This window comes from Lissotriton helveticus, chromosome 6 (genome assembly GCF_964261635.1).
Source record: "Lissotriton helveticus chromosome 6, aLisHel1.1, whole genome shotgun sequence".
NCBI lineage: Eukaryota > Metazoa > Chordata > Amphibia > Caudata > Salamandridae > Lissotriton > Lissotriton helveticus.
The window spans coordinates 1,361,313,179-1,361,332,071 of record NC_136067.1 but is presented as its reverse complement, the minus strand read 5'-3'; the positions used below and the strand labels follow the sequence as shown (position 1 = coordinate 1,361,332,071).

At 48.0% G+C, this 18,893-nt stretch overlaps 1 protein-coding gene across 4 annotated transcripts in view; it reads left to right on the top strand.

Moving 5' to 3' along the window:
- Positions 1 to 18,893, top strand: part of SPAST (spastin) — a 589,145-nt gene that overhangs the window by 190,995 nt on the left and 379,257 nt on the right. For 2 of the 4 annotated variants that reach the window (XM_078649091.1, XM_078649090.1), the window contains exons 4-5: positions 8,883 to 8,978; positions 16,765 to 16,949. In XM_078649091.1, coding sequence (XP_078505217.1) covers positions 8,883 to 8,978; positions 16,765 to 16,949 — 281 coding nt within the window. The remainder of the gene's footprint in view (positions 1 to 8,882; positions 8,979 to 16,764; positions 16,950 to 18,893) is intronic. The other 2 variants (XM_078649093.1, XM_078649092.1) reach the window with 1 other exon arrangement.

Below are 18,893 nucleotides of genomic sequence, written 5' to 3'. Positions count from 1 at the left end.
AAGCCCTCACGGACATCCTTTTGGGCACCCGGTCCAGGCTCAGCACAGGGGCTCCTGTGGACCGGATGATTGCCCATCGCCACCGCCCGGCCTTGGGCGACCCCACTTTCCTCTCCCAACACCCGACCCCTGAGAGCTTGGTGGTCCAAGCCTCTACTTCCAAAGGCGCATTCCCTAATGCACCACCCGCTGGGGAACCCAAAAAGCTGGACCACCTTGGGGCGAAAATGTTTTCTTCCACCACCTTGGGATTTCGGTTAGTAAACAATGCATGTTTGTTGGGCTGTTACTCCCACTTTGTGTGGGATACGGTGGCGTAGGTGCTGCCCCTAGTGCCCGCAGGAGGCCCGGGCCATGCTTTCCCGTGCAGTTGCAGAGGGGAGAGACGCAGCGAAACTTACCACCCGCTGTGGGCTGGATACCGCCGACGCACTAGGCAGGACGATTTTCACGTCAGTAGCCCTTCGACGCTACACCTGGTTGCGGTCGACTGTTTTTTTCCGGGGATGTCCAATCCACTCTTATGGACATGCCCTTTGATGGCCGTGGCCTTTTCGGCGAAAAGGCAGAAAACACGCTGGAGCGCTGTATGGACTCTCGGGCTACGGCCAGGTCCTTGTCTCCACCACCCGCCTTGTGCAGTCTGCCTTTCGCCCCTTTCGTGGCTACGGGGAGGGTGCCTCACCACGTCACACCCAGGGCCTTAGTGAGGCGCAAGCTGTTCAATCTCTGTGAGGGCGGGGACGTGGGAGCCAGTGCCGTGGTTCTGGGGGCCAGCGGGCGGGCCAGTCCACCACAGCCCCCTCTGCAGCAGCCTCCAAACCCTCCTAGTCCGACCTTTCAGGGCCACTAAACGCTAGTGGGCGGGAGGATTCACCATCACCTCCCCCACTGGTGACAGTCACGTTGGACAGGTGGATTTTGCAAATAGTCCGAAGGGGCTACTCCCTCCCCTTCCAGACTACCCCTCCATCCATGCCACCTCAGTACCATCGTATGTCGGAGGATCATCTGGCCCTTCTCCCACAGGGAGTTTCGGCATTCTTGGCCAAGGGGGCCATCAAGTGTGTTGCTACCCCAGAAGTAGGTCGTGGTTGCTATTCCCACTACTTTCTGGTGCCCAAGAAGGACAAAGGCCTGCGTCCTATCTTAGATCTCAGGAACGTCAAACGCTTCATCCGGAAGGAGAAGTTCAGAATGTTGACGCTCGCTCAGGTCTTGTCTGCCCTCGAACCTGGAGACTGGATGGTAGTGTTGGACTTGCAGGATGCTTATTTTCACATCCCTGTCCTTCCGGCCCAGCTGCGTTGCCTGCGGTTCACGGTAGGCCACGAGCACTTTCAGTTTATCGTGCTCCCCTTTGGCCTTACCAGCGCCCCATGTGTGTTCACAAAAGTGATGGCAGTGGTCGCAGCTCATCTGTGCAGATCAAGGGTTTCAGTCTTCCCCTATCTCGACGACTGGCTGTTGAAGGCGGGCTCTCCCCAGGCTGTCGTCTCCCACCTCTAGACTACAACTGACCTCCTGCATTTGCTGGGGTTCAACGTGCCGAAGTCACCTCTGACACCTCTCAGAATCTCCTCTTCACCAGAGCGGTTCTGAACATGCCGCAGTTTTGGGTTTATCCTCCCAAACAGCGAGTGCAGGATATTCGGGCTATGATTCCGATCTTTCAGGCTCTATCCTGGGTTTCGGTCAGGATGACCCTCAGGCTGCTGGGTCTGATGTCATCCTGCATCCTGATGTTGGACCATGCCAGATGGCATATGCTGGCTCTTCAGTGGGACCTGAAGTTCCAGTTGGCACAACATTGGGGGAATCTGTCCAATTGCATCCAGATCTTGGACGGCACTGCACACCAATTGCAGTAGTGGCTTACGAACCAGGATTGGGTCGACAGCAGATCCCTCTCCCTTCCTCAACCAGAGTTCACAGTGGTGACCGATGCATCACTACTTGGATGGGGCGGCCACATGGGGGAGGCGGAGATCAGAGTCCTCTGGTCTCCGGCGGAGTCTGGGCTCCACATCAACCTTCTGGAGCTTTGGGTGATTCGTCTTGCACTCAAGGCATTCCTTCCTTCTGTCCGGGGAAGAGTAGTGCAGGTGTTCACAGACAACACCACCCCCATGTGGCACTGCAACAAACAAGGCGGGGTGTGGTCGTGAACCCTATGACAGGAGGCCCTCTGCCTCTGGACATGGCTGGAACATCAGGGCATATCCCTGGGGGTTCGACACCTGGCAGGGTCTCTGAACGCAAGGGCGTACGAACTCAGCCGCAGGTGCATGATGGATCAGGAATTACATATTCACTCGGAGGTGGTGCAAGGTCTCTTTCAGCAGTGGGGAGAGCCTTGGTTAGATCTATTTGCCAACGAAGAGAACGTGCAATGTCAGCAGTCCTGCACGTTAGAATTTCCAAGGCGGCACTCGCTAGGCGACTCTTTTCATCGCGAGTGGAGTTGCGGTCCTCTAAAAGCCTTTCCGCCTATAGCACTTCTGCTCAGAGTGCTGAAGATAATCAAGCACGACCGGGGCCAAGTCATTATTGTGGCTCTGGATTGGGCACGAATAGTCTGGTATCCCGAGCTGCTCAACATGGCCATCGATTCTCCGATCAGACTGCCTCTTTGGGAGGATCTTCTGTCGCAGCAGCAGGGGATGGTCCGCCACCTTATCCTGTCCAGCCTCCACCTCCTTGCGTGGAGATTAAGTGGCTGTAGATGACGTCGTTTGACCTGTCTCTCGAAGTCTGCGATGTTATCTTGGCAGCCAGGCATCCCTCCACTAAGATGGTATAGACCTGCAGATGGAACAAATTTGTGGCATGGTGCACAGCAAAGGTTGTGGATCACCTTTCTGCCCCTCTTTTTGAGGTTCTCTTGTCCCCCCTTTCCTTGGCCCAGCAGGGCTCTGCTCTAGGCACTCTAAAGGGCTACCTCTCGGGCATTTCAACCTTCCTTAGGCTTCCAGATAAGCCTTCTCTTTTCACGTCCCCCTGTTGTAAATAGATTTCTTAAGGTTATTACTCATCTTTTTCCTCCTGTTCCCTTTGTAATGCCTCAGTGGGACTTGAACTTGGTTCGTACCTATCTCATGTGTGCTCCCTTTGAGCCGCTACATAACGGTCCTCTCAGACTTCTCACTTTGAAAATTGCCTTTCTGGTGGCCATCACCTCTGCACGCAGGGTGAGGTGAGCTACAAGCTCTTTCTTCCAAGCCTCCCTTTCTCACTGTCCATCCGGACAAGTTCATCCTGAGAACTAGACCTTCCTTTCTTCCCAAGGTAGTTACTTCTTTCCACATTGGCCAAACCATCACTTTGCCCGCCTTCTTTCCACCTCTGCATCCTTCAAAAGAGGAAGAGAGGCTCCATGGTCTGGATCCAAAACATGCGCTTTACTTCTACTTGGTCAGTACAAATAAGAATGGTCTGAGTGTAACAAATGTAATATACATATACATACAAATTCGAATAGAACCATGTTCACCTAGAAAGTTTAAACCAATCAAAAGAAACAATTTAGTTTTTTATATTTCTTTCCGGCGTTTTATTCAATCATAACCAAAGTTGTGTTGAGCAATTTATGTTAAAGACATGTAATTGTTTCGTCATTACATTCTGTATTCGGAATCGGTGCTCTCAGTGAAAAGGGAAGGGTAGGTGAGTACGTGAGGGGGACAGAGTAAAGGTGTTGTGACATAAATAGTTACATCCAAGTTAAAAATGAAAAAAAACCTCTACAACCAAGCTAATGGGCAAAGGTTCCCAGTTTTACATCACACATAGATTTATGAGAATATATCTCTTAATTGGCTCCTATGGTGTGTCAAGGAAAAACAGCGTATTTCTACGTTTCGACCCCTGATACGCAAGAAGGGTGATTCACAGCCTCATGTTGGGGTCTTCGTCAGGAAGAGGAAAGAGAGCATCAGCCGACGGTCATTGAATGTGCCGTCTGCAGGAGGGGCTTTCAAATGCTCCGGTAGAATTGATGTGCCGGCGGAGACTAGGCACAGGTAGATCTATCCTCGATGGGGGTAGTATGTCTTTCAGGGTTGGATTGTCACTTCCACCCTGCTCTCTCAAACGCGTGTTTACTCGCGGTGGGGTTCTCAGTGCCGGTGCGTTTTGCTTCTTTAGTTCGGGCGCGCGCTGTTACTTCACGGCAGCCTGCATCCGAGGATTACCCCCATCGAGGATAGATCTACCTGTGCCTAGTCTCCGCCGGCACATCAATTCTACCGGAGCATTTGAAAGCCCCTCCTGCAGACGGCACATTCAATGACCGTCGGCTGATGCTCTCTTTCCTCTTCCTGACGAAGACCCCAACATGAGGCTGTGAATCACCCTTCTTGCGTATCAGGGGTCGAAACGTAGAAATACGCTGTTTTTCCTTGACACACCATAGGAGCCAATTAAGAGATATATTCTCATAAATCTATGTGTGATGTAAAACTGGGAACCTTTGCCCATTAGCTTGGTTGTAGAGGTTTTTTTTTCATTTTTAACTTGGATGTAACTATTTATGTCACAACACCTTTACTCTGTCCCCCTCACGTACTCACCTACCCTTCCCTTTTCACTGAGAGCACCGATTCCGAATACAGAATGTAATGACGAAACAATTACATGTCTTTAACATAAATTGCTCAACACAACTTTGGTTATGATTGAATAAAACGCCGGAAAGAAATATAAAAAACTAAATTGTTTCTTTTGATTGGTTTAAACTTTCTAGGTGAACATGGTTCTATTCGAATTTGTATGTATATGTATATTACATTTGTTACACTCAGACCATTCTTATTTGTACTGACTAACTGACCCAGGTCCTGAGTTTTAAGGGCTAACCCCTTTCATACTTACTTCTACTTGGATCACACAAAACAATGCCGGGTGTGCAACCAGCTCTTTGTTGGTAAAGTGGGCGCTAAAAAAGGTCGGGCCGTGGACAAACGGACTATCTCCTGGTGGGTCGTTCTGTGCATCAAAGCTTGCTATTCTTGGGCAAAGAAAACTGCGCGCCCATTCCACCAGGACAACAGCAGCCACCAATGCTTTGGGACGGGGAGTCCCCCTTAATGACATCTGTCAGGCAGCTACGTGGGCATCGTTGCACTTGTCAACCAAACACTACTGCCTGGACAGCCAAGCCCGGAAAGACTGCTTCTTTGGGCGTTCTGTTCTCCAGGACTTTCTGGTGTGAACTTAGTTTGCAGACCAACCTTCAGGGTTGGTATTGCTGGGGTATCTATTCTAAGGTGAGGAATCTGTAACTAACTGTTTCTTTCAGATGAACAAGTTACTTACCTTCAGTAACGATATATCTGTAAGAAACATAGTCTAGTTATAGATTCCTTACCGCCCCACCCATCCTCCCCGTTCTGCGAACTGACTTCTAGGGTTAAGGACATCCTTTCAGGGCCCTAGTTTTGTGCACCAGTGGTCATTGTCTTGCATGGCTCTGCGCTTCTGGCGTGGAAAGTTGTGTACAGAACGTCAATGTAGCTACAGCGACGTCATTTCGGCGACGGCGACCACCGAAGCCACCTTCCAACACACAGGCGTACTGCTGACGAAAAACTTTCCAGATCCAGTCTGACGCCTGGGGGTAATTCTAAGGTAAAGAATCTATAACTAACCTATGTTTCTTACAGATATATTGTTACCGAAGGTAAGAAACTTGTTTGTCAGGCTTTGTCTTCTGAGGGATCTTAGTGTTTACTTTTCTTTCTCGGACTTCAAAGTGAGAGGATTTGTGTGAAAATCCTGCTGGGTGTCCATGTGAGGGAGAAGGCTGTGGGATGTTATTTTGTTTTCTAGTACACCACATTTAAATGTCTGTGAAGGAACTGACCAGATATTTGACTATATCAGAATTGGAAAAAAACGAATTAATCACATTGTTTTTGTAATTCTGAAGTGTGGTGTAAACAAATATTTTAATACAAAGAAAACAAATCAATACACTAGGGGATTACATTTCCACATATTATCGTTTGTGTGCTGTATATTTATATTAGTAAAACTGTGTCTGTACAAATGTACACTCTGTGCCAGTGCATTCTCTGCGCCAGTCTACTCTTTGCTACTCTATGCCAGTGCACTTTATTTTGCACCACTCTATGCCAGTGCACTCTACTGTGCACCACTCCGTTCTGATTATGCACTCTAGGCCACTTCACTCTACGCCTCTACTCTGCCAGTGCCCTCTACTCTGCACCATTCTACAACAGAGCACTCTATTCTGCACCATTGTACTCTGTACCAATGCACTTTACTCCGCACCACTCTACACCACTTCACTCTACGCCTCTCTACCCTACTCTACTCCACTCTACCCTACCCCACTTTACTCTGCAACACTCTACTCTGCCAGTGCACTCTACCCCACTCTACTCTATGCCAGTCGACTCTATGCCAGTGCACTCTATCGCACCCCACTCTACTCATCACCACCCCACTTTATGCCAGTGAACTCCACCCCACTCAATTCGGAAACACTCTATTCTATGCCAGTGCAGTCTACCCCACTCAACTTGGCACCACTTTACTCTTTGCCAGTGCACTCTACCCCACTCTACTCGGCACCACTCCACTCTATGCCAGTGCACTCTACTCTACTCTGCACCACTCTACTCTATATTTCAGTGCACACTACCCCAATTTACTCTATCCCAGTGCACACTACCCCACTCTGCCCCAGTGCACACTACCCCACTTTACTCTGCACCAGTGCACACCCTGCCACTCTACCCTGCAAAACTGTACTCTGTGCCACTGCATTCTACGCCACTACTCTGTGCCACTGTACTCTCCCCTGCACCACTCCACCCCACACTACTCCACTCCACCCTGCACCTCTCCACCCTGCATCTCTCCACCCTGCACCTCTCCACCCTGCACCTCTCCACCCTGCACCTCTCCACCCTGCACCTCTCCACCCTGCACCTCTCCATCCTGCACCACTCCATCCTGCACCACTCCATCCTGCACCACTCCATCCTGCACCACTCCATCCTGCACCACTCCATCCTGCACCACTCCATCCTGCACCACTCCATCCTGCACCACTCCATCCTGCACCACTCCATCCTGCACCACTCCATCCTGCACCACTCCATCCTGCACCACTCCATCCTGCACCACTCACTCTACACCACTCCACTCTACACCACTCCAATCTACACCACTCCACTCCACTCCACTCTCACCACTCCACTCTCCAACAATCTACTCTACCTCACGGCACTCTATGCCATTCTACTCCACTCTGTCGATCTACTCTACGCCACTCTAATCTGCGCCACCCTACTTTTTTCCACTGCGCTTTACTCCACTACACTATGCTCCTCCACACTACCCTGCACCACTCCTGTCTACGCCACTGTACTCTAGTCTGGAAAATGTACTCTATGCCACTCCATGCCATTCTACACCATTATGCTCTTAGCCACTGTACTCAGCGCAATTCTATTCTTCTCTGCATCACTCTATTCTACTCTGGGCCGCTTGACTCTGCTAGACGGCACTCAGTGCCACTCTGCTCTACTTCACTCTACACCATTCTATTTCACTCTGCACCACTCTACTCTGCACCACACCACTCTGCACCATTCTATTCTATTCTACTCTACACTACTGCACTATAGTCTGCACCACTCATCACAACACCAATGTTCTGTATGCTGCTACACTGTGCATCCCTCCATGGCACTTTAATCTATTCTGCACCACTTCACTCTACTCCAAAGCACTCTACACCACTTTACGCCTGCATGCTACACTGGCACTTTACCCCACTCTAAACCTGCACTCTACTCCACTCTACACCTTTACTCCCCAACACTACCCTACTGTACATTGTTCTACACAACTTCCTCTATGCCACTGCATGCCACTTTCTACTCAGACGCTCCACGGCACTCTGCTCCACGGTATCCATTGCACTCTCCTGCACTACTCCACTCTAAGAAAATTAATTCCACATCACTCTACTTTACAATACTCTACTGAACTGTACACAACACCTTTGCGCCATTCGGCTGCACCACTCTACGACACTCAATGCCACTCTGCTCTACCACACTCTATTCCACTCTGACACTCTACTCCACTCCACTCCCTTCCACTCTAATCAACTCCACTCCCTTCCACTCTGACTCTGTTCTCCCTCCACGACACTCTACACCACTCCATAATACTCCACTCCAAGCCACTCTCCTTTACCCCTCTAACCTTTAGTCATGCTGAACAGCAGCCACACTGGTGTACAAAATGGCTACAACATATTGGCAAAGCCATCAGCCCTTGCATAGGCGAGACCTATTGGCTTTGCCAGTGCTTATTCCCCTTCCTGTTCTCACAACGAGTTACATACCTAGAATTAGGTCATTGACCCAGTTCCTAAGATGGTGCCCAACTGGGAAAGAGAGGTTCTTTTCTTGGGCCTGTTGAATCGAGAGAGTCAGAAAAAATATTTGGAAGAAGTCCGTTCTTCGAAGTTGACCAAGCAAATATTAGAGTCTGTGATAGAACTTGAAAACTTGTAACTCATAAGAAATTCATTAAGGCAAGTAAAGCATTTCTTAGTTTGAGCAAAGACCGAAGGAATTGCACTTGATTAAATATATATATATATATATATCTCCATATCCGTGACCGCATATGTTCATTTTGGCAGGCAAGAGCCTGCATAAAATTTGTAAGAATGTATTCCAACATGCTAATGCCTTATTCTCATGTGGTATGGTTAAATGCACCCATGTAATGTCAAATCCCTTGTTTTGTTACTCAGTTTGCGTTTCATGTGTTATGTTTTATGTTTTTTCCCCATATTTTTCCATACCGCCCGCCCTAACTCCACTGTTGCATAGAGAAACTACAAGCAGGTTTGCAAGTTTACAGCCCGCAAACGGAGATCTGTAGTGACAGAACTCCTCTGACATTCCGCAATGGATTCCTCCATTCAGGTGGGTTTGTCCTCAACAGCACCTACGAAATCTTTGGCTAATCTTCCATTGTACTTGCTTTATACCTATATTACCATTATGCACAAACAAAAACTAATGAAGTCACACTTAACGTACACGTTAAGTCGATACATTTGTTAAACTGATCCCTAGCCAATTGGTGCTGCAAATTTTATCATATTGTAAAGTTTTAGATTCCCAGATTCAATGATATATGCGCATGTAAATGCACAAACAGTAATGCCACAACCATAAGACATATTGCACTGTATGTCTTATGACATTTCATAGAATGCTTGTATTCACAAAGCTTTTGAGGTTATATTTCTTATATAAACGGAATGCATTTTTTTTGTTTGTCCAAATCTTTTTCAAACATGACCAGTCTTAAGCAGCCTTTTCTGTCTTTTGTTGAAAAGGCTGTAATTGAATTAAAAACTACCCAAAGATGTAAGTAGTCTAAAAAAAAACTTCTTTTAAGTTTTGGCACTGTGGTGCTTTAGCTCCAATAGTGGGGAATTTTGCAGTGGTATTATATGTAAGTGAGCCATGGGGAAGAGCGCTGATAAAAAAGCCCGCCTAATCAGTACTTCCAGTGCATGCCCAGCAATGAGCACACCAACATAAGCTCAACAGTGTTTTAATGCAAATTGACACCTACTATCGTCACATTAAATACGTTCCATTCCCAAACCCGGTGATGAAGACCCATATCTGAACATGGAGCTCTCTGCTCCACAGTTAAGTTGCTGTGCTTTTCTCCCCACTCAACTTGTTTGTTCTGGTTGCTTTCATGCTCCTCACAGGAGGGAGGGAGGGAGGGAGGGAGAGAGAGCGAGAGAGAGAGAGTGATTTTTTTCAGATGTTTTCTAGTTTGTGGAAATGGGATCTGAATAGTGCTCTTCAATCGTTCACTTAATTTAAATCATTTTGTGTTGATTTTTTCGCATCTTTAAGCATTCTACACATCTTTGAACCTTTTGTGTTGGGGAGGCAGTATTTTCAATGGATTTCCTTTCTCACACTGCTCTCTACTTGTGCTTTTTTGAGCTGATGTGCTGATCCCTTGACTTGAGGGATCCCTGATCATTCGGTGTGCGGGCATAGGGTTTGTTGCGACGTTTGGTCAATTTAGTGTGGCTCATGTCTTTACCTTGGGACTTGATGGGGATCTGCTAAGGCATAGACATCGTTCTTGGCATTCCCTTTCACTGCCAAGTATTTCCAGAAGTAGAGGTGCATTTCACTGTTGGGTTTTCACTGAATGAGACCTTTGATGCTGGGAGACAGGTTACCTGGAACATTGGCTTAAGGACCTCTTAGTTCCTGGATTTCCACCGCTTTCGTTAGTATTGCCTTTGTACGAAACCATGTACATTTCTCTTGTGGAAGGGACAAGGAGCATGCAGGGCCTTGAATCAATTGTTATGTTAATACCTCGACTGTCCAGTAATATTTACGCAAATGTAGAACCTATTGGAACCAACCGGGAAAAATCTCTGTACTTTCATACATTCTTTCCATTGTAGTCATTCTTAATTTCCAGAAGGAACATAAAGCCAGTGTTACTAAATGTTTTAGACGCATAGTTTCCCTAAAGAGAACTCTTCTAAATCCTTGACTGTGAACGTTCCTCTGCAAATCACAACTATACCGTCACAGGAGCATTGTGATCTTCTTCCTTTATTATCAAGATATCTCCAATCTGTAAAGAAACTTCAGCAGATACAACCCATATACTTCATATGAACCATCTTAAAATCATTTGAGACAATAATTGGATTCATTGACTGTTAGGTTATTTTGTTCTTCATAAAGAAACATTTTTTGGACCTTGTTAAATCCAACAAACTTGAATGTGTGGAATGATCTCTTAATGCCTGTCCTAATTTTATCTTTGAAGAGAATGAAAATTTTCCTAGGAACCATGACAGAAAGTTTCAATTCTATTAAGGACGCTGAGGTGAGCATTATGCTGCAACTTCCTTTATTCCTACAGCCAGCAGTGTTCAACTCAAACAGATAACAAAAAACTAGCACTCCCAAGGTGCTCTGGGCAGTTCATAAAGTCTACCAATCAGCATGCCCCGTCATCCCAGAAGGCGTGTGCTTCCTGGATCACCTCCACTTTTGAGACTGCGGCCAGAACCAATTTCCAACTCGTCACTCGTTCTTGGCTTCATCAGATCCTGAAAGAAAGAACCAGAGGCCCATGACTCTGTTCTCCAGCCCAAAGACAATCAATAAGCCAATAAACAACAGAAGCAGGATGACTCAAGGAATGCTTCTGAAACAACCATATAAGAGAATACTTATACCATACGAGGCCTAGCTCACCTGAAAGAAGGCAAAGTTATGAAACTGAATCCCGGGCGGGGACAGGAGTTCGTTAGATCCCTGGGTGGGAATAATCCACGCTCTGCCTCCTTAATAGAATTGAAACTTTCCGTCATGGTTACTAGGAAATTTTTCATTCTATGTCATGCCCGGAGGGGAGGATTATGCTCGTTCAAAGCTTATCCACCACCAGCGAGGTCATATCCACGACTTTTTTAAAATAGAATCTCTTAAACATCGAGTCCAATTACCAGTCTGCCGTGTTCAGGGTATCCTCCAACCTGGCACCCAGGGAGAAGGCCTTTGACGCCATGGCTCCTCGCACAGAATGGGCGCCGCACTGATAGACATTTATGCCCACTTCCTGTATCACCCATCTGATCCAACGTGCTATCGTTGGTGTAACTGCCTTAAAGGGCTTACGCAGTGAAATCAGCAGTTGACCTTCGCCCGGCCGGGGAGTCTCCTCAGTCAAATTTTCATATTCCTTAAGACATCTGACCACACAAAGCTTAGGGGAATGATCGAAAGATGGATAAGAAATGATCCTAGAATCAGATTTCGTCCTCCTGACGATATGGAACGTAACTCCTTGAGGAGTATACACTCTACCTGAGATGTCCAGGGCTCTAACATCTGAGACCCTGCAACATGAAACCAGGCATAAAAGCATTGCTAATTTTGCCGACAACTCTTTCCTGGACAGGTATCTATTGGCCTGCCAAGACTTAAACAGACGAAGGAGCTTGTTAATGTCCCACAAAGAAGAATACCTGGGTACCGGAGGGAGCATCAAGCGAACGCCCCTCAGTAACATGCAAAACATCGAGGGGCATCCTTCCTTGCTGGAGAAGGGGGTGAGGGAGACCTTGGGGTTCCCTCAGAAGAAAAGGATCTCGGGGTAGTAGGATTGGAGAATCCCAAGAGAGTTCCAGAAGAACTGGAAACCACACTTGAGACTTCCAATACGAGGTAATCAAAACCACTCTTGCTCGCTACCTGCGAACCTGAGTCGTGAGTCGCATGATCATTGCGAATGGGGGAAAAGCATAGCCCGTGTCCGCGGACCAATCCTGTAGGAAAGCATCGGTTGCTGCTGCTAGAGGGTCCGGCTTCCAACTCTAAAACCTTGGCAGTTGGTGTTCCAACCTAGGCGCTAAAAGATCCACTGAAAACGGACCCCATGTGTTGTTGAGGCACTGAAAAACCCCTGGTTGAAGTTGCCATAGGCTCACATACGTCCAACTCCTGGAGCACCGATCCGCCACCACATTGGCGACTCCTGGAAGGTGCTCCGCCAACACCGAGATAATGTGGGACAGATAAAATGAGTCTCACAGATCCTTGGCCAGATCTGCAAATGCCGTGGACTTCGACCCCCCCCCCCCCCCCCCCCAGGTGGTTGATGTAACGCACCGCGGAGACATTGTCCATTTTCAACAGGAAGTTGCGCGAGACCTTGTCCTTGGTCGAACAGCGAATGGCAAAAGACCCGCCCATCAATTCCAGGCAATTGATGTGCAACTGGCCTTCCGCCGCGGACCACTTTCCTCCTGTAGATGAGTCCCCGCAGCGAGCCCCCCAACCCAGCTTGCTGGCGTCTGACTCCTATGACCAAATCCTGATCGCAACCAAAGATGGCTCTGTCATTCCAGGCTTCCATATGGCCGAGCCACCAACTCATTTCCCTGCGCACCTCCCTACAGAATTTGACGATCTTCCTGGGAGGAAGGCTTAGGGCCCGAGCCACCGAATCGATGGTAAACCCTAGGAATGTCACCTGCCTTGAAGGAACCAGAAGGGATTACTTGTTAATGCCCTGATGCTGCAATAACTCTGTAGTTTCTATGAGACGACCGGCCAGCCTCTCTGGGCACTGTTCCAACAACAGAATATCGTCCAAGTAGACAATGAGGCGTAGACCTCTCTCTCGTAGCATTTCCACTACCGGCTTGAGCACCTTCGTGAAGCACCACGGTGCTGACGAAAGGCCAAAGGGATCGGTCGCAAACTCGTAGACCTGATCTCTCCCCATAAACTGCAGGAAACGCCGGTGGGGGCAAAAAACGGGCACCGTCAGATACACGTCCTTCAGATCCAAACAGACCATCCAATCTCCGGGTTGCAAAAGGTTGCGCAGCAGATGGATCCCCTCCATCTTGAAGTGGCAGTAAACCAGCCACTGGTTGAATTCCTTGAGGTTTATGAGGGGGCGTTGACCGCCATCCGTCTTGTCTACCACGGAGATGTTGCTGAGAAAACCCTGTGGATGCAAGGGAACAGGGACTATCACTCCTTTACGCATGAGGTCTTCCACCTCCTTGTGGACGAGAGTGGCCTGTCTCGTGCGAAAAACAGAGGTCGGGGTCAACTGTCCTGCACAGGAGTTCCGTAAAGCTCTACCTGAAAACCCTTTACGGTCTGCAACACCTAGGCGTCTGAGGTAATGGTTTTCCAATTGCTCTTGAAAAGAGCCAACCTGCCCCCACACCTCGAAGTGTGACAGTGGAAAGGCATTCACCTGAACCGGCCATTTGCTGGCCTCGGCCTCTGCCACCTCTGCCTCTGGAGCCCCGGCGGGACTGGAAGAACTCTGGCCGTCCTGGATCTGCGGTTTTCTTTCTGCCTCTCTGCGGGCCGTGCGTGTAAAACTTGCCGGCCGAGCGGCCCCTGCCACAACTGGCACTGACAAAACACGCGGGCAGAACACCTTCTTTATTGAAGTCTGCGCCTTGTCCAGAGATGTAAATGTAGAGACGAATTTAGTCAATTCCTTTATAAAAGAGTCCCCGAACAAGCCGCCATCTGCAATCGTGCCCGCCTCCGAAGAGGCCAGGTCTCCTAGCTTGGGATCCACTTTGAGCAAGGATCGGTGCCTCTCAGTAGAGAGGGCGCAGTTGGCGTTTCCTAAGAAAACAATTGTCCTTTGAGCCCAATTAGAGATGCGTTCAGGAGACAAGGTAGATCCTGAAGCCTTGGCCTCCTCAGCTAATTCCAGAATCTTCGTGAGGGGGCTAGCCAAGTCCAGGAGTTTGTCCTGGCAGTTCTTCCAGGACCTGTCGTTACCCTTTTTGGGGTCTCTAATGTATTTCTGAAGGAAAGTCGCCATCTTCTGGTCGACCTCTGGTGTAGTGGCCACCTTGCCTGGCAAGGTTAGCCGGGGGCACTCAGCCCTAAGGCAGGCCCTAACCTCCTTCCAAAGAGGTTTGCGAAGCTGACTCACCACAAACGCTGTCACCCTTGGAGAGGAAAGCCATGCAGATGAACAGGGATGCACCAGGTCCTCCGGACCTACATGTCTGCGGGTCCTTTGGGCTGAGCAGAAGGCTCTGATGGGGGAACGCTGGGATACCATGAGGTGGACTGACCTGCTTCGTCCTGGGCGTCCCCTTCCTAATCCTCGTCACCTTCACCAGAAAATTGTGGCTCCTCCGGGATTTTCAGGGTCAAATCCTGCTCCAAAAGCTGAGTTTTGACCAGAAACACTGTCTTCAGATGCTCAAACGGCCCTTGTTCGGGCTCCTTGCCAAGCTTCTGTTTCTTATCGCGTTGGGGCTGCTCGGCTTGGATAGCATAAGCCTATTTCATGATGTGGCGTTCAAAGGGCCTTATTGCCGCCTCTACAGCACTATGAATGGATGTGTCGACCGCATCACAAAACTCGTCATCCAAAGGAATGACTTGGAGGGTCTCCTCTTCTGAGTATTCAGCCTCCATCGCCTGGTAGGAACTTCTTGTCAAAGGAAATGCTATAATTCCCTTAATACAGGGCCAGGAAGGCAGGATTTAAAGGCGCAAAGCGCTATATTTTGTGCCGCCCAGCTGCTGGGCAGAACAAGGGGTGACTCACCCTGCACTCACCGGGTGTCCAAAGTCTGGGCCTGCCCCTCACCACAGTAAGCGAGCTGCAGGAATGTGCTCTGCTTGCCACTCACTACAAAAGGTCTGACCCCAAAGGGTGTCCCGCTGTGAATTTAAGGGCAAATCAATCAACCTGCAAGCAGGTGTCAAGGTCCCAGACTCCCCGCCACCGATTTGCTCTGCATCCTCTCTGAACCGTGGGCGCGCTCGAACTCGCTGGTCCCCGCCACAGGAAGCGACACGGACCAGCGAGACCACTCACGCGCCCCCCAGTTATGTGACGCGCAATGCGGCGAAGGCAGGGGCTGCGAGAATAGCTTACCGTGAGTGCTCCCGCGGCCCCTCAAAGCATACTAAGCATTGAAGAATTGCGCATCAGCGCCGCTCAACAGAAAAAATCGCACCGAGTGAAAGAAGCCGCCGCGGGCGTGCAGACTGTACCGCAGCGGGTTTCCCCCCTACCGCGCCCACCGAATAGACTAGGCGATGCGAAAAGAAAACACACGCTCGTGTGAGAACCTGAAATAGTATGGAAATACAATCAGCAAACGGTACCACTGGCACAAAAGTAAGCAAATGTAAACAATATCACTGTAGCTGAGCAATACGATCATAAATAAAGCATTTTAGCCACATATCAATGTCCTAACACATGAAATATGATGAGAAACAAGAAAAATTAACTTGACTGCGTGGCAGCAGGAAAGAAAGAGAGGTGATCCAGGAAGCACAAGCCTTCGGGGATGACCGGGCATGCTGATTGGTGGACATTATGCATAGAGCACCTTGGGGAGTGCTAGTTTTTTGTTATCTGTTTGAGTTGAACACTGCTGGCTGTAGGAATAAAGGAAGTTACAGCATAATCCTCGCCTCTGGTCCTGACATAGAATGGTTGCTCACATCAAAACAGTGATCTGTTACTAACTCGGATTCATGTACAGGAATGAAACTGTCCACTGATGCAATAATTTGCCTGTGTGGTGTTTATTTCCCTTTCCAAGCTTACATTAAAAACATGTGATTGTGAAGCAGTAGAGTTGTGATGTTTATTGGGGAAGAAACCAAAGTGTGGACAGTATTAAAAAGGAGGGTGCTATACATGAGAGCAGGGTATAAATCCAATATTGGACAGTAGGAAATTAGACACTTGTGAGCACAGGGCGTATTTTTCTTTGGCTCATAGGGGAGCAACACTGGTTTAGTATAAGTGACATTGGGATTGTTAGGTACTGGTTGAGTGGTAGCTTTTGGTGCTACAAAGCCTGCGACTTTGGGACATTTGGAACACAGTCATTGATATTAACCAAGGGTTTATTGAAAACTGGGCCCAGAAAGTGCATAAACATGTTTCTGTTTTTTGTTCACCGAATAGTAGAATTATATAAGAAATGTAACCCATCACATTTGGATCACTTTTTTCTTTGATATGCTGAACAAGAGTTGGCTTTTTGATGTCTTCATTTTTAAACTATGCCCACTTTAATGAATTGGTGAAATGTAATTTTCCCTCCTTTTTTAATTGACTCACAGGAATTGGAATTCCCAGCTATCGTATCTAGTCTGACTAAACTAGTGTTTCTTTTTTCAGAGTGTGGAGCAGTTTCAAAGAAGAAAGAACCTCTAGCTCAAACAAGTACCTCTCTTCCTCGTTCAAAAACTGTTGCAAAAACGGCTTCCCCTAGCCTGCCAGGACAGCATCGAACACAGAGCTGTAATGTGCTGCCAACTCCAGGCTCATCTAGACCATCTTCTTCACCCGTTGCGGTCCCAAAGGTATGTCATGTATGACATCAAATCTGTTCTTCTGCATCCGATGATGTTAGCAGCCAATAGAGCTGAAAATTGGCAGATCTGTCACAAAGTCACTACACCACATTAATCACTACCATCAGTTTCACATCGTGTCCAGGTCTTCCCTTCATTTTGGAACTCACAAATTGGCTCTTTTGCTTTTTATGCCAGACTAGGAATATATATTAAGCAGTAGATTTCGATATAAATATATATATTTAGCTGTAGATTTTTTAAAATATTTTTTCTCCTTTCCTCTATTTGGTAAACTTCTCTATCTTTGGTAAGTCCACTTTCTTTGCCATGAAATTAATGTAATCGGCTTGGGTGATCCGCTAGTTTTTTGAGCATCACACCACTGTCTTGCAAATAATTACATGAGGGAGACAGCTGGAAAACACATGTAGTCTTGTAGAGTGCTTAACCCTATAGTAAAATGTAGTGCCTGGATTTCAAGTAATGGAAGCCATAAAGTCGGCCATAATAGATGATAAAGAGACTATGCTCTACAGGAAAGATCAACACAAGAATGACAAGCTGGTATACAAAGAAGAATCAGGCAAATGAGTGAGAGGAAAGCCAACCAATGGTAAGCAGAGGGCAGGATCTAAGCCCCTGTATATTCTTGGTAAGCCCACATTATGTCTTGCAACATACAGCGCAAGTGCTGTCGAGTAGCCGAGACCTAAAATGATGGAAGTGAGATCCAGTTCCCTTACACGCACACAAAAACTAGTGATTGCATTCAACCAGCTCCATATGAAAAGCACTGTTGGCTCAAAATCTTTATGTTCGAGGCATGTGGACTGCTGAATTTATATCTATGCATAGATTGCCGCCTACTGTTGGGTCCGGATGATTGCACATTGTTGTCCTGGAAGAGTCTTCGAAGTATCACGAGATAGGTGGCTCCTCCCCTGGACTACAGTGCTCATGTGCATTCTCTCCATGCTCAGATTGTTTTTTTCCCGCCATTGGGTTCGGATATACCTTCTTAACTCAAGTTCGGAATATATTTAAATACTCTTTCTCAAGGCCAAAAGGCCTTCGGGGAGTCGGTATTGTCGTTCAATGCCTTCTACTTGTTTCGAGTTTGTTGGTACACGACGTCGAAGACTGATTGCCTTTCGACACCAAAGGCCCATCGACGATCGACGATGGAACGGAGTCCGTTCAAGCGCTGCCCCGTTTGCAACTCGAAATACCCTCACATCGATGTGCACCCGGTGTGCAATAAATGTCTATCACCGGACCACAACAAGGCCAGCTGCATGGCCTGTTCAAAGTACAGATCGAAGAAAACTCTTCGTCTTCGACACACGGCTCGACAGTCAGTGTGGGAGTCGGCACCCGATCCAGAAAACATCTTCGGGGGTGACGGCGAGGAGGGTGTACAAGAAGAGGCCGAAGACGGCTGTAATGCCAGAAACCGGTCCCCGGAAGCTTGTTTCCTTTCCAGTAAAGAATTGGCTTGGTAGTTTGGTCTGCCATGTTCCCATGATGCACTGGGCCAGGGTCAGACTAATTTGCATGTAACCAGGTTCTGAGCTGGGATGGTGCAATGAGCTAAAAAACGGTGATGGATCAAGCCCTGATCTTTTGACTGGGTAGGAGTGTTCTGCTTAATTCAGATACTCTGTCCATCACCACCCCCTTTATGAATCGTTTTGGCAACTATAGGAGTGGAAGGGTATGTATGCTCAGACATGAGTCCCTTGCTCACTGCACCATCAGGATTCAAGCAAGCCGGGCCGAAGACGGCTGTAATGCCAGAAACCGGTCCCCGGAAGCTTTTTTCCTTTCTAGTAAAGAATTGGCTTGGTAGTTTGGTCTGCCCTGTTCCCATGATGCACTGGGCCAGGGTCAGATTAATTTGCATGTAGCCAGGTTCTGAGCTGGGATGGTGCAGTGAGCTAAAAAACGGTG